This window comes from Bactrocera dorsalis, chromosome 6, assembly GCF_023373825.1.
Source record: "Bactrocera dorsalis isolate Fly_Bdor chromosome 6, ASM2337382v1, whole genome shotgun sequence".
NCBI lineage: Eukaryota > Metazoa > Arthropoda > Insecta > Diptera > Tephritidae > Bactrocera > Bactrocera dorsalis.
Window position 1 is genome coordinate 5,200,313 of NC_064308.1, and position 16,582 is coordinate 5,216,894.

The following is a 16,582-nucleotide window of genomic DNA, read 5'->3' on the forward strand; positions in this document are numbered from 1 at the left end:
AGGGAAGCGAGACGCATTTGTAGACAGAAAACGAAAGAGGCCGAAATGCGTGAGTATGAAGAGCTTGATAAGCTGGCCGACAGGGGTAATGCTCGAAAATTCTACAAAAAAATGCGGCGGCTTACAGAAGGTTTCAAGACCGGAGCATTATCTTGTAGAACCCCCAAAGGTGATCTAGCCACCGATGCCCAGAGCATACTTAAATTATGGAGGCAACACTTCTCCAGCCTGCTGAATGGTAGTGAACGCACAACGCCAGGAGAAGGCGAACCCGATTCCCCAATCGATGACGATGGAGCAGACGTTCCATTACCCGACCATGAAGAAGTTCGAGTAGCAATTGCCCGCCTGAAGAATAACAAAGCGGCAGGGGCCGACGGATTGCCAGCCGAGCTATTCAAACACGGCGGCGAAAAACTGATAAGGAGCATGAATCAGCTTCTTTGTAAAACATGGTCGGACGAAAGCATGCCCAGCGATTGGAATCTAAGTGTGATATGCCCAATCCATAAAAAAGGAGGCCCCACAATCTGCGCCAACTGCCGTGGGATTAGCCTCCTTAACATCGCATATAAGGTTCTATCGAGCGTATTGTGTGAAAGATTAAAGCCCACCGTCAACAAACTGATTGGACCTTATCACTGTGGCCTTAGACCTGGCAAATCAACAAACAACCGACCAGATATTCACCGTGCGCCAAATCTTGGAAAAGACCAAATCTTGGAAAGGAGAATCGACACACACCACCTCTTCGTCGATTTTAAGCTGCTTTCGACAGCACGAAAAGGAGCTGCCTTTATGGCGCGATGTCTGAATTTGGTATCCCCGCAAAAGTAATACGGCTGTGTAAGCTGACGTTGAGCAATACCGAAAGCTCCGTCAGAATCGGGAAAGACCTCTCCGAGTCGTTCGATACCAAACGAGGTTTCAAACAAGGCGATTCCCTATCGAGCGACTTTTTCGACCTGCTTCTGGAGAAAATAGTTCGAGCTGCAGAACTAAATAGAGAAGGTACCATCTTCTATAAGAGTGAACAACTGCTGGCGTGTGTCGATGGTGCCTGGTGCGGATAATGAATTTTGCGCCCTTCATAGATCGTGCGCCGCGGGCCCCTCGTCATTCAAAAATCATAAAAAAAATGTTAAGGTATTTTTACTTTATAACGCGCGCAGTTACCATTTTTTTGAACCCTTTGTCACAAAAAAAAATATTTTGTTTTTTTATTATTATTTATTATTATTATTTATATTTAATTTAATTGTTAATTTAAACAAACAACAGTTAGAAAAAATAAATCACATTATTTTCATAAACAAAACGACCGTTTTTAAAACAAAGAGAAACATTTTTAAAATGACTGTTAATTAAAAAAAATTAACTACGTAACAATACCTATAGATGTAAAAAGTAACATCCTATACACTACATTTTTGGTGAAATAGGAACTCTTAAAACAATTGTTGGCCCATTGACGATCTTAAATATGTTTTTATCAGTTTTAGCTTACTGAAAGCTCTTTCGCAAGATGCGACTGTTACAGGAAGGGTAAGGAAAATTCTGAGAGCTGCATCTACGTTTGGAAAAGTATCTGCCAAAGAGAATTTGTGAAGCTTTTGCAGCGTGTCTTGAAGGGTCTCCGATTTACTTTCAGAAAATAATACATCTGATTGAAATTTCAGTGATTCTAATTCGCCCAAAAATTTTAATGCATTTATATCGCGTTCGTATTCATTTGCTAAATCTCTGGCATGCTTTTTTAGGGTTTCGACGTCATTGTGTTTCAAGTTAGCAATTGATAAAAAATTAAAATCCTTTGCAATTGTATTAATTTTTTTCGAACATCCATTTTAGATCGACTAATAATGAATCTATCGCCTGAAATATTCGTGTCCTAAATTTTTCTTTGCTGTTTAAATTGTACCCTTCATCAGTGCTCTCGTCCAGATCTTGCCGTTTAATTCGTCTTTTTCTTTTTTCCGGAAAGTGGTCGTCAATATCTATTTCTTGTGCCAGATCTTGGGCCTCATTGAAATATTTTTCAAAAGATTCATTTCGTATTTCTTGGACCTGTTTTGTTAAACCTTCAATTATTTTTGAAGCAGTATCCAGTGTAATATCCTTGCTTTGGAGGGTTTTATTTATTCGATCTATAGCAGTTAAAATTCTGGACCAAATTTGCAAGAAAAAAAGAAACTTGAAATCGATGCTGTTGATCAAACTTTGTGCACCAGAGATAGTCTCTGCGTTAAAATTGTTCGACGTCAATGTATGTAGAGCACCCATTACTCCTTTAAGCTGGTGATACAAAGCATTTACCGCTTTGGCTTTGGAAGACCATTTAGTATCCGCATGACATTTTAAAGTTATTTGAATCTTCTCCAATAAAATATTCCAACGTATTGTTGATCCAGAAAAAAAAGTAAATATTCTCTGAACGGTCCCAAAAAAAGTTATTATGTCCGGTGTAACGCTGGCAGCATGTACTCCTGCCAAGTTTAGACTATTTGCTGCACATGCCACAAATAGAGCATATTTATTAATATCTTTAATTTTTGCTTGTACGCCGTTATATTTCCCGCTCATATTGCTACCGTTATCCTCGTTGTCCTCGAATATTGGATATATCTAATTCATCCGCTTTTATCGTGTCCATAATTTCTTTTGATTAACCCTCGCCGGTTTTCTGGTATGAATGTATAAAATCAATAAATCGTTCTTCAATAGTAACTTCTCCTTTGGTAATTTTTACATATCTGTAACGTGGCTTTTGCCACCTTCCAATAAGTTACGTCAACTTCGCCCCACAGTACACCATGTACCCGCACCATACGCACACAACGTACCCCACTACGATGGTGAACGCCGCTAGAGCCTTCCACCACCGACCCACACCATACGCCTTGCATCATGTACCCGCACCATACGCACACAACGATGCTGAACCCCGCTAGAGCTTTCCACCATACGTCCTAATGCACCATACGCATACTCACCTCGCTACCGCGACGAAAGCTGCGCTGTGCTTGCTATATAAGCAAGCACTTCGCACTGAGTGCGCTCATTTGCTCCAGTTCGCCGAATCGGACGGTCACCGGGAACAGCAGTAGGCAGCGGTAAGTCACATAACAGTAGGTAGTAGTAGTAGTAGGGTAGAACATCGCGTAGAAAAGGCATCATGCCAGTGCTCGCGATGACTGCCCTATACAATAGAAGGGGGAAAGCGCAGGCCTCGCGCAGAAAAGGCATCACCGCTGGGTGATGCCAGTGCTCGCGATGGCCCTGCCCGGTAGTTGGGGGAAATGCGCAGGCCTCGCGCAGAAAAGGCATCACCGCTGGGTGATGCCAGTGCTCGCGATGGCCCTGCCCAGTAGTTAGGGAGGAAAGCGCAGGCCTCGCGCAGAAAAGGCATCACCGCTGGGTGATGCCAGTGCTCGCGATGGCCCTGCCCGGTAGTTGGGGGAAAACGCAGGCCTCGCGCAGAAAAGGCATCACCGCTGGGTGATGCCAGTGCTCGCAATGGCCCTGCCCGGTAATTGGGGGAAATGCGCAGGCCTCGCGCAGAAAAGGCATCACCGCTGGGTGATGCCAATGCTCGCGATGGCACTGCCGTAGCCGCGTCGAAAATGCTTGGCATAAGTACCGCTGCCTACACCGTTAAGCGCCGTTAGGAAAACGCCAACGCGATAATGAGGAGGGTTGCAAAAATGAGTTGAAAGCGAGAAGTCAACGCGTGCAGTAAGTGCTCCTGCCATTGGACAATTTTTAATCACTTCTCCTCCGCAGGGAAGTCAACGCCGGCTCATCAATCCCGTTCGTTTCATCACCGTGCCCGCTGCAACAAGCGCCAACGCTGGCTCATCAATTCCGTTCATTTTCATCACCGTGCCAGCTTCAACAAGCGTCAACGCCGACTCATCAATTCCGTTCGTTTTCATCACCGTGCCAGCTTCAATAAGCGTCAACGCCGGCTCATCAATCCCGTTCGTTTTCATCATCGTGCCAGCTTCACTAAGCGTTAACGCTGGCTCATCAATCCCGTTCGTTTTCATCACCGTGCCAGCTTCAATAAGCGTCAACGCCGGCTCATCAATCCCGTTCGTTTCATCACCGTGCCCGCTGCAACAAGCGTCAACGCCGGCTCATCAATCCCGTTCGTTTTCATCACCGTGCCAGCTGCAACAAGCGTCAACGCCCGGCTCACCAATCTCGTTCGTTTTCATCACCACTGTACACATCACGCTGGTCTGGCTGTCCACTGAAAGGGGGGCGTGGACAATTCGTTTATTAAAATCAAATCTTTTATTTGCTAAGGGTTCATGGGTCCCAAGGCTGACCCTGGAGCGGCTGAGCTTACCTCAGCTATGGACGAAACCCCATTACAAATGGCGCCCGAGCAGGGACTTGACTTTGTGAGTGATAGTGGAAAACATGAAACGGTCACCAACGCTCATGAATCAGGTTCGCCGCGCCCCCCACACAATCATAAGCATCGCAGTACTCCAGCGATGAAGGCTCTAACGCTTGAGACGGACACGACCAGTTGGATTTACTGGCTGAAGAAGGACCGATTAGTCACCGAGTGCAGACGACACCACATCGCTGTCGAAGGGCGCACCGTAGCAGACCTCCGTAGCGAGCTGAGCGCCTGCATCCGTGCAAAGCGCCACCATAAATCCACGGAGGACCTAGTGCAAGCTTTAGAAAGGGAGATGAAGGAGGAAGGTAACGCCACCATACTCGTTCCAACCACCACGGTAAGAATCCCAAACAAAGCGGTAGCAACACGTGGCGACATAACCTCAGCTGCAAGAGTGCCGGATTTGGAGGTTATAAACTCCGTGCGGCGATGGAACATACGCTACAGCGGTCGCGAAAATTTACACGACTTTCTGGAGCGATGCGAAGAGCTAGCAGAATGCTACTCGATAGCAAACAACCAGCTTCTTGCCACGATGCCGGAAATTCTGCAGGACAAAGCGCTGCAATGGTTTCGAGTAAAACGCAACGTCATCAACACGTGGGACGACTTTCGTTACGAGGCTGAACGGTCCTTTTTACCGAAACGACACCTCGCACATCTGGAAGAAACCATCCATCAGCGCAAGCAATTTCCCAGAGAGAAGGCAAAGGATTATGTGCTGGCCATCCAGACGCTTATTCGCCAGCACCCGAAACTTCGCGATGAAGATCACACCGAGCGTATATATGACGGTCTAAGGGTGGAATATCGCTTATATGTCCGTCGGAGCGATTTCAATAGCGTGGACGAACTACTCGAATTAACGGAAGAGTTCGAGTTGCTGAAAGGCGAGGAGACCAGGCAAACGAGAAACACCAATCACTGTTTGACGGCGGTAAGTAATAAGTATTGCCGCGAGAAAGTTTGTTGGCGATGCAAGCAGCCGGGACACCGAAGACACCAATGTCGCAACCAGCAGCGAATATTTTGCTCTCGCTGCGGACTCGACGGAATCATGTCACGGGACTGCAATTGTCCTACACATGTGGCAGTGCGAGCTACTCCGCCCCAACCCAGTACAGCAGCACGCATAACAACGCTTCCGTACCCAGAAAGGAAGCAAGATGGCCGTTATTATCTGCCCATTACTGTCGCGGGCATGCAGGTCGAAGCCCTGGTGGACACCGGAGCCACACTCACATATATCGGTAAGGATCTTCAACGTCATCTAGATGAACACCAAATCAAAGCCAGACGCCAGACCCGTCGCATTCAGCTAGCTAACCAGACGTATATACCTAGCACAAAAATGTATCCCGTTACCATCGAGCTGGGGAAGAAGATGACGCATCTACTCGTATCCGCTTTACCGACGCTGGCGGAACCGGTCATCCTGGGCATGGACTTCCTGAGGAAACGGAACCTGACTATCACCGTCGATGGTCAACCGGTAGCCGCTACACGCCTGAGCACACAGACACCTACCGACCACCTCGCGATGCTAACCGAGAGGCAACATCTTACGGAAAAGGAGAATCATCAACTGAATACTCTCCTCACGGGAAATGCGGCAGTGTTCTCGACGATCACCGGCCCCAGCACAGCCGCCGAACATGTGATTCGACTTAAACACGATCGCCCATTGAAACAGAGATATTACCCGCGCAACCCAGCGATGCAAGAAGTCATCAATCAGGAGGTGGACGAATTGCTTGCAACCGGCCGCATCGAAGTCTCTAACAGCGCTTACAGCTCGCCCATCGTCTTAGTGCGAAAGAAACAAGGAAGTTGGCGAATTTGAAACGACTACCGGCAACTTAACGCAGCAAGTATACCAGACGCATACCCACTTCCTCAAATAAACGCAATCCTAGACCAGTTGAAGGAAGCTCGGTTTATCTCGACCATCGACCTGAAGAACGGCTACTGGCAAATTCCGCTACACCCCCGCTCAAGCCCGTACACCGCATTTACCGTACCGGGGAGAGGTTTATTCCAGTGGCGAGTGATGCCTTTTGGGCTGCATTCGGCGCCAGCAACATTCCAGCGAGCCTTAGACAACGTCCTGGGATCAGAACTACAGCCGAAGGTCTTCGCCTATCTGGACGACATCATTGTACTGGGAAACTCTTTCGAAGAGCATTTAGACTGCTTGCAAGCGGTGTTCACGCGCCTTCAACAAAACCGCATGCAGATCAACTTCGAGAAGAGTAAGTTCGTGCAGCAACGTCTCCACTACTTGGGCCATGTAGTCAGCAACGAGGGCATTCACACCGACCCGGCTAAAGTGGCAGCCATTAGCGACATGGCCGCACCAACCACCATCCGAGAACTACGCCGCTTCCTGGGAGCAGCCTCGTGGTACCGACGTTTCGTAGCGGACTTCGCCACAATATCAGCACCACTGAACCGTTTATTGAAAAAGAATCAGCGTTGGTCATGGGGTGCCGAACAAGAAGAAGCATTCCAGGTGCTAAAGGAAAGACTAACTAGTGCACCCATCCTGGGCTGCCCTGACTTCGAGGGGCCTTTCTGTCTGCAGACTGATGCCAGCGGAGAGGGACTAGGCGTGGTACTATTTCAACGCCATTCGGACCAAGAACGGGTTGTAGCATACGCCAGTCGCAGCCTGACAGAGTTGGAGAAGCGATACTCCGCCACCGAACAGGAGTGCCTAGCCGTATTGTGGGGGATAAGGAAAATGCGACCATACCTGGAGGGCTATCATTTCACCGTAATCACCGACCATCATTCGCTTAAATGGCTTCACACCCTGCAGAACCCATCTGGAAGGCTCGCAAGGTGGGCCCTAGAGCTACAACAGTTTGACTTCGACATCGAGTATCGCAAGGGTACCCTCAACGTAGTCGCCGACGCACTATCTAGATGCCCACTGAAGGACCAAGAAGGTGATGCTGAACTTTTGCATGCCGTTCATGATCAACCGGATAGATGGTATGAAAGACGTACGCGCCAGGTACACGATCAACCGAAGAAACATCCCGATTACCAACTTATCGACGGCCGGCTCTTCCGGCACATCGCCCCACGCAATACGTTATCCAGGTCACCACGCTGGAAACTATGCGTACCAGAGCACCGTCGACTCGAAGTCCTGGGAGAAAATCACGACTCTAGCACCGGCGGTCACCTGGGTGTACACAAAACACTCAAACGCACACAAGAAGGGTACTATTGGCCTGGCATGCATAGGGATGCACTCAAGTATGTTCGTCAATGCCAACAATGCGCCGAATATAAGATAGACCAGCGCCGACCTGCCGGGATGATGGCCACCATGCAATGCTCACGACCGTGGGAAGTTGTAACGGCAGACTTTGTAGGCCCGCTACCACGCTCAACAAATGGCAACACGTGCTTGCTAGTGCTCACGGATAAGTTCTCCAAGTGGGTGGAACTCGTGCCAGTCCGGAATGCAACCACCGCCAGTGTTATAAAGGCGCTACGAGAACGAGTGATATACCGGTTTGGCTGCCCTGACGTATTCCTTACCGACAACGGGAAGCAATTCATCGGCAAGCCGCTTACACAGTTCCTGGAGGGCCACGGAATCCAACACCGTTTCACCGCCATTTACGCTCCACACGAGAACCCAACCGAGCGCACCAATCGAGTCGTGAAAACTATGATCGCCCAACGAGCAAAGGCCGACCATCGGACCTGGGACCACCAACTAGCCGAAATAGCTTTCGCGATAAATACATCACAACACGACTCGACAAAAACATCAGCAGCTGAGATAAACTTCGGGTACACACCAGCTACCCCGAAACAAATCCGCAAAGAAGGGAACGTGCCCGACGAAGACGCCACCACCGTGCCGACACTCACCGAGCTTTGGCAAGAGGTTTCCCGCAACTTGTCTACTGCAGCAAAACGCCAGAAGAGATACTACGATTTGCGCAGGCGACCATGGAAGCCACTTGTCGGCGAGAAAGTACTCAAAAGAGACCATCCGCTCTCTTCCGCAGCAAACAATTTCGCCCAGAAGCTTGCTCCGAAATATTCTGGCCCATATATCGTCCGAAAATTCAAGTCGACGAATACAGTCGAACTTGCGAATCCGAACGCACCGGGTGGGCGCACTGTTCATGTGCATCTGCAAGATCTAAAGCAGCTGCCAACCGACTACTAAACTTGAATAGCCGCTAGCGTGATCTCTACTGAGCCTACGGACTCTAACTCCGAGCCACCTAGCACTAATGCAACGCAACACTAATCAAAGCGCCCGTTTGCTCATCTCTTTCCAGATAACTAAAATGAAACCTACAACAAAGAGAAGGCCGTATGCATCAAGCGACCAACCACCGCCGCCAGACGAGCCGCAAAGGCCGCCACCCTTCCGGCCACCCCCGGAAGCACGACCACGAGTGCACCCGAATACGACAATATTGCACGCTATAAACACCGACGACCCCGGGTCAGCTGCTCGAACTCGTCCCCGGGTACCCAGACAGCCCCCGGAGCGCTGCGTCATCCAAGCCTCCACCCGAAGTCGGTCGGCCACAGAACCAGCGGTATGGGAAACATTGCCACGGCAGACGCCGCTTAGCACCAACGCCCGGAAGCTCCCGACCACCAGGCGAGCACCAACGCCACGGGAAGCCGACCACAAAGCCGATGCAGCGACAGAACCGCGCGCCGCCCAGACATCGACGCACCCAGCGAAGGCCCAGGTAACGCACTCAGCCACACAAAGCGACCTGACGACGGCAGCCCCACTCCAACTCGGCCGGCGAGGCACGGCGAAGAGTGCCGCCAGGACGGAAGCCCGTACCGCGGAGCCACTCGCCGAAAGGGTGCAAGAGGTGCCCGCCACAACAACGCCGGCATGCTCGAACGGCGATGGGGCGTCTGTCCTAGCACTTGCCAAGACCAACGTCGGGACGACGCCGCGTCCCCCACAAGCGACACGCCCAACCGTCGAGATCAGCGCACGACCAGCCACGCATAAAACCTATGCCAGCAAACCATCAGACGGCTCAAACAACGGCGACACCAAGCCCCATGGCCGAGATCAGCACACTACCAACCCCGCCTATCACGGCGGCCGAAGAAGCGACACCGGTAAGCGAGATTCCAGGGTTCTTGGAAGGGCTGGTGATGACGAGACAACACTTCATCGAGCGCTCCAGACGAACGCTGTTCTTCCGAGGCCGACGGTTGGCCCTACAAAAACTAGAAGGCGACCAGGTATTGGTGCGGTACGGCGGTGGACGATGCATCCTACCTTTGTATGATTAAAACCAGAAATTTTGATTGCATTAGTTAAAGATCAATTCACTAATTTGTATGATTAAAACCAGAAATTTTGATTTCATTAGTTAAGGATCAATTCACTAATTTGTATGATTAAACCCAGAAATTTTGATTGTATTAGTCTAAGGATCAATTCACGAATTTGTAAATATAATAAATTTATATAAATTTTAATTGTATTAGCTTAAGGATCAATGTATGAATTTTGTTACGACTAAGCCAATGAATTTTAATTGTATTAGTAATATATAGGTGTCACTAGGTGTAAGTACGCCTAATCGTAGGATAAGACACCCTGTACCATAAGTTACGAATTTATTACTAAATAAAGATTTCACACCCGCTCCCCGTTCACGGCTCACGCCAACTAAGACAGCCAGCCAGCCTCCAGCCGAACCATCGTGGGAGATCTCCTCCCACCTGCCGCCAGCGAAGGATCATTGTCCGAAGTGAGGGGGGGACTGTAACGTGGCTTTTGCCACCTTCCAATAAGTTACGTCAACTTCGCCCCACAGTACACCATGTACCCGCACCATACGCACACAACGTACCTCACTACGATGGTGAACGCCGCTAGAGCCTTCCACCACCGACCCACACCATACGCCTTGCATCATGTACCCGCACCATACGCACACAACGATGCTGAACCCCGCTAGAGCTTTCCACCATACGTCCTAATGCACCATACGCATACTCACCTCGCTACCGCGACGAAAGCTGCGCTGTGCTTGCTATATAAGCAAGCACTTCGCACTGAGTGCGCTCATTTGCTCCAGTTCGCCGAATCGGACGGTCACCGGGAACAGCAGTAGGCAGCGGTAAGTCACATAACAGTAGGTAGTAGTAGTAGTAGGGTAGAACATCGCGTAGAAAAGGCATCATGCCAGTGCTCGCGATGACTGCCCTATACAATAGAAGGGGGAAAGCGCAGGCCTCGCGCAGAAAAGGCATCACCGCTGGGTGATGCCAGTGCTCGCGATGGCCCTGCCCGGTAGTTGGGGGAAATGCGCAGGCCTCGCGCAGAAAAGGCATCACCGCTGGGTGATGCCAGTGCTCGCGATGGCCCTGCCCAGTAATTAGGGAGGAAAGCGCAGGCCTCGCGCAGAAAAGGCATCACCGCTGGGTGATGCCAGTGCTCGCGATGGCCCTGCCCGGTAGTTGGGGGAAATGCGCAGGCCTCGCGCAGAAAAGGCATCACCGCTGGGTGATGCCAGTGCTCGCGATGGCCCTGCCCAGTAGTTAGGGAGGAAAGCGCAGGCCTCGCGCAGAAAAGGCATCACCGCTGGGTGATGCCAGTGCTCGCGATGGCCCTGCCCGGTAGTTGGGGGAAAACGCAGGCCTCGCGCAGAAAAGGCATCACCGCTGGGTGATGCCAGTGCTCGCAATGGCCCTGCCCGGTAATTGGGGGAAATGCGCAGGCCTCGCGCAGAAAAGGCATCACCGCTGGGTGATGCCAATGCTCGCGATGGCACTGCCGTAGCCGCGTCGAAAATGCTTGGCATAAGTACCGCTGCCTACACCGTTAAGCGCCGTTAGGAAAACGCCAACGCGATAATGAGGAGGGTTGCAAAAATTAGTTGAAAGCGAGAAGTCAACGCGTGCAGTAAGTGCTCCTGCCATTGGACAATTTTTAATCACTTCTCCTCCGCAGGGAAGTCAACGCCGGCTCATCAATCCCGTTCGTTTCATCACCGTGCCCGCTGCAACAAGCGCCAACGCTGGCTCATCAATTCCGTTCATTTTCATCACCGCGCCAGCTTCAACAAGCGTCAACGCCGGCTCATCAATCCCGTTCGTTTCATCACCGTGCCCGCTGCAACAAGCGTCAACGCCGGCTCATCAATCCCGTTCGTTTTCATCATCGTGCCAGCTTCACTAAGCGTTAACGCTGGCTCATCAATTCCGTTCGTTTTCATCACCGTGCCAGCTTCAATAAGCGTCAACGCCGGCTCATCAATCCCGTTCGTTTCATCACCGTGCCCGCTGCAACAAGCGTCAACGCCGACTCATCAATCCCGTTCGTTTTCATCACCGTGCCAGCTGCAACAAGCGTCAACGCCCGGCTCACCAATCTCGTTCGTTTTCATCACCACTGTACACATCACGCTGGTCTGGCTGTCCACTGAAAGGGGGGCGTGGACAATTCGTTTATTAAAATCAAATCTTTTATTTGCTAAGGGTTCATGGGTCCCAAGGCTGACCCTGGAGCGGCTGAGCTTACCTCAGCTATGGACGAAACCCCATTACATATCTTATAATTTGAGACATCTGCTTGTTATGTGCAAGGTCCGGAGTGCAGTCAAAAAGAATTGAATAATATTTGGCTGCTTTTACTTCCGCAATAATATGTTTTTTAACAGCACCACTCATTAAACTAATAATTTCATTCTGTATCAGCGGAGAAATATATGATAACTGTCCCTTTTTGTGTGTTTCTATGTGATATTTTAACTCTGGATCGTATTTGGAAATCATATTAAGAGCACTTAAGAAAACTCCTGAACCGGACTCTCCCAATTTTTCATTGTGTCCCCTCAATGCTAAATTGTTTTCAGCGCAAAAAAGAACAATACCAATATGTATGTTTAAAATATGTCTCCACTTCATTTTTTCCCGTTGTATAGTTGTTTGGAGTGCATTATCTATGGAAGAGGGAGATTTAATGCTCTTTTCTAATGTTTTCCACCGTATCACATTTTGTAAATGGCGCGATGAATGTTCGTGATTTGGAATTCTAGGACTTAAATGACGCCAGTTGGTAAATCCTTTTTCTGGATTAGCTATAGGCGGTGTATTTGGATTTGTTGAAAGATTTTCATTAAAAAGAATGCACGAAAAACAAAATACCGCTTGCCTTTTGCCACTATAATGTATCCAGGTCCTCTCCGTATATAAACCATTGGGTAATTTTCTTTTAAACCAGTCTCGAGAAAACGTCCTTTTGGCAGTATCATTGGAGCTCATATCGGTCATATCCGTAGAAGAAAAATCAAAAACCAAAAAGAGTGACATTTTTTTTTTTTATTCTGCTCGTGGAAAAAAGTAAAAAAACCTCTTCGTATTTATTTATAATAAAGCAATAACGCATTTTTTTTACCTACTTTGCAGCGCATAAAAATAAACTAACTACCTCATATTCGGAATTAAAAAAAAATTAGGGATATGTCTGACTTCGAAAAAATATCTATTTCAACAAAAATGTTACCGTCAAATAATAAAAGTTGTATTGAAGTTCCACCCAAATAACAGTAACTTAACGATAAACTTTTCTTAATAAATCTGTGAAATCGGCTATTAACCTGTTAACTAAACACAAACAATGTAAAAATTTGCCCTATTTTAATGCGAATTTAGATAAGTTTTATTAATTTAATAATACTTATTTCTATTAAAAATAAGAAACAATGATGTAGTACTTACCAACTTATATAGAGCTTGTATTTATTTAGTAATTTTCAACTAAATTTAACAAATTTAACTTCCAAATAAAAAAGGATTTTAACTTGATGTTTTAAAGCTAATCAGGCAATACCTCCCATTGAGCTCTGTTGTGGCTATACCAGCCATTAAATACGTTAAAAAAATTTATAATAAATTTGTACTTTAACTTTAGTTGCGAAAAGCGAACCGATTGTTATTCGTATTTTTGTCAATTGACACATTGACAGAGTATTTTGTCACTGGAAAACGCCTATAAAATTAGGGATGTGCGATCTAGATCGATATTTTAATATTTTATGTAGTGTTCGGTGTTCAGTGATATCGATTTTAAATTATGTTGAGTTTGTGTTGCAAAATAAAAGAAATATTTCCTTGTGATTGCGCCCCCCAGGGCTGCGACCACCTGCACCACCCTAGTTACGCCACTGCACGTAGCGAAGAGAAGAGACGACTGGCGCGCTGTTGTTGACTCGGCTATAATTGCGCAAGCGGTGTCTACGCCAGTAAAGAAGAAGAAGAGAATATTCTTAAACTAATTCAAAATTACAGATCTGTAAAGACGTGCATAGACTATTCTTAATACATAGATCCTACTTTCGATGTTTTACATTATGAATAATTATAACTGAAAAGATAGATTTGTTCAAAACCATTTATACAAATCGGGTAATGGCAACATTGCTCTAATCTGATCAAGAGAGAACAACAGTCACTACGGAAAGGCGGCACGTCGGATTAAATGCAGTATGAAGCTGTAAATAGTGAATTCGTCCTGCCCCTCCGTAGTGATAAACTAATTGTTGCTGTTTTTATTTGACAATTTTTGCTGTTTCTATGTAAATTAAAATTCACCACTGCTTCTGCCGTCTTAATATTGCATGTTTGACGAAATTGGATTTTTTCTGTAGAAACGGGTTTGTTCATACGAGTTTGCTCTCATAAACGCAGTTGGCAGTTTTGATATTATGTAGTACTTAAAATATTAACTTGAATATATTTTTAAACTAGCTCAAAATTACATTGAAGAAGTAAGGAAGGGTTAAGTTCGAGTGCAACCGAAACTTTATATTCTTGCTACATGCAAGAATCAAGGCCAGAGAAATACCGAAAGGTGTAAAACGTCGAACAGAGGATCGAAATCTAAGCAATTTTAGAGATGCATGCATATATTTTATATATTGTATCTTATACACTGATCGACATATTCGGCATAAAGTTTGTTAGAAAAACGAAATTCATTATATGTAGTATATGAAAGTTGAGGTAGTATTGACCCGATTTTATTTATTTTTCCCAATACCACATACTATTAACACGCTACATATTAAAAAACCAATCATATAGAGTAAAATCAGCCAGATGTTCGTAAATTCTGATATTAGTTATATGGGGGCTAATTAAAGTATCCGCTCAAACTTATCTATTTTAGATATAAAGGTACACTGTAATAGATAATGATGAGTAAAACACGCTCTCTCATTTTTATTGAGGTAACTCACATATTGGCCGATATATGAGGTACAAAGTCATCGGAAGTTTGAAAATATTTATATTAGGTGTATCTGGGATCAGAAAAATATGCATCCGATTCAACTCATATTTGACATACAGACAAACTATTGATAAGGAAGGATTACCCCTAAATATCAATTACATACATATGTATCTCGCACATTGACCGATATATTCGGTCAAAAGTCAGCTAAAAGTACTGGGGTTCAAATATTCGGTACAAAGGGGCTTGAAGAGTTATGATTGGATTTGAAGAATTTTTGTTCATAAGGTGACATACACTAAAGGCATTATTTGTGAAAAGATTCATCCCGTTATATTAAACACTTTTTGATATGTGCACTGGAAAGTTAAAGAATCAAATGGCATTTTATGATATGTTATTTGGGGTATTTAATTATCGATTTTTGCGCTTTTAGTGATTTTTAACAGCACCGTTATATAAGGAGTGAACGGAGTTTTCATCCGATTTCATAAATTTTCACACTGCCGGAGTTTTTATAGTATTTGTACTTAGCGAATTTGGTTGTTGTAGCTTTAGTAGTTTCGGAGATACATATGTACATTAAACTTATTAGAGGGCGTTTTCACGCCCAAGTTTTCAAAATTTTTGTGCACACAAGCAGGGTTTTCATTTATTACTCCGTAGCAGCGAAATTTCTATAATTATTATTGTGCTATTGCTACCGCTCTCACTCTGACGGGTGCCGTAGCAGAGTCATGCGCTGAACACATAAGGGGTGATTTTTTTGAGGTTAGGATTTTCATGCATTAGTATTTGACAGATCACGTGGGATTTCAGACATGGTGTCAAAGAGAAAGATGCTCAGTATGCTTTGACATTTCATCATGAATAGACTTACTAACGAGCAACGCTTGCAAATCATTGAATTTTATTACCAAAATCAGTGTTCGGTTCGAAATGTGTTTCGCGCTTTTTTATCGACAAATTTTGTTCAGCGATGAGGCTCATTTCTGGTTGAATGGCTACGTAAATAAGCAAAATTGCCGCATTTGGGGTGAAGAGCAACCAGAAGCCGTTCAAGAACTGCCCATGCATCCCGAAAAATGCACTGTTTGGTGTGGTTTGTACGCTGGTGGAATCATTGGACCGTATTTTTTCAAAGATGCTGTTGGACGCAACGTTACGGTGAATGGCGATCGCTATCGTTCGATGCTAACAAACTTTTTGTTGAAAAAAATGGAAGAACTGAACTTGGTTGACATGTGGTTTCAACAAGATGGCGCTACATGCCACACAGCTCGCGATTCTATGGCCATTTTGAGGGAAAACTTCGGACAACAATTCATCTCAAGAAATGGACCCGTAAGTTGGCCACCAAGATCATGCGATTTAACGCCTTTAGACTATTTTTTGTGGGGCTACGTCAAGTCTAAAGTCTACAGAAATAAGCCAGCAACTATTCCAGCTTTGGAAGACAACATTTCCGAAGAAATTCGGGCTATTCCGGCCGAAATGCTCGAAAAAGTTGCCCAAAATTGGACTTTCCGAATGGACCACCTAAGACGCAGCCGCGGTCAACATTTAAATGAAATTATCTTCAAAAAGTAAATGTCATGAACCAATCTAACGTTTCAAATAAAGAACCGATGAGATTTTGCAAATTTTATGCGTTTTTTTTTTTTAAAAAGTTATCAAGCTCTTAAAAAATCACCCTATAGAAAGCGACACGACATGACTACACGACAGTGAATTAATGGCGTCGGGAACCCTGTTACATGAATATTTGTAAGAAGGCAGCGACATAACAGTGGCCGACATGTACACAAAACAACACAGCTACATATCTATTTTATATGTACTCATACTTTGCCATACCATAATACCTTTCACTTCAATGAAATTTTAATATTTTGTTCAAAGTT

The 16,582-nt window shown here is 46.0% G+C and overlaps 2 protein-coding genes across 2 annotated transcripts; both read left to right on the top strand.

Moving 5' to 3' along the window:
• Window positions 1-2,895: 2,895 nt before the first annotated feature.
• On the top strand, window positions 2,896-6,260 carry LOC115066629 (uncharacterized). Its single transcript, XM_049459895.1, has 2 exons — window positions 2,896-3,113; window positions 3,784-6,260. Exon 2 carries the CDS (start codon window positions 4,317-4,319, stop codon window positions 6,258-6,260), a length of 1,944 nt encoding a protein of 647 aa, XP_049315852.1. The 5' UTR covers window positions 2,896-3,113; window positions 3,784-4,316.
• A 2,305-nt stretch (window positions 6,261-8,565) lies between these two features.
• Window positions 8,566-11,718, top strand: LOC109580007 (proteoglycan 4). Its single transcript, XM_049459779.1, has 2 exons — window positions 8,566-10,560; window positions 11,394-11,718. Exon 1 carries the CDS (start codon window positions 8,683-8,685, stop codon window positions 9,718-9,720), a length of 1,038 nt encoding a protein of 345 aa, XP_049315736.1. The 5' UTR covers window positions 8,566-8,682; the 3' UTR covers window positions 9,721-10,560; window positions 11,394-11,718.
• Window positions 11,719-16,582: the final 4,864 nt, after the last annotated feature.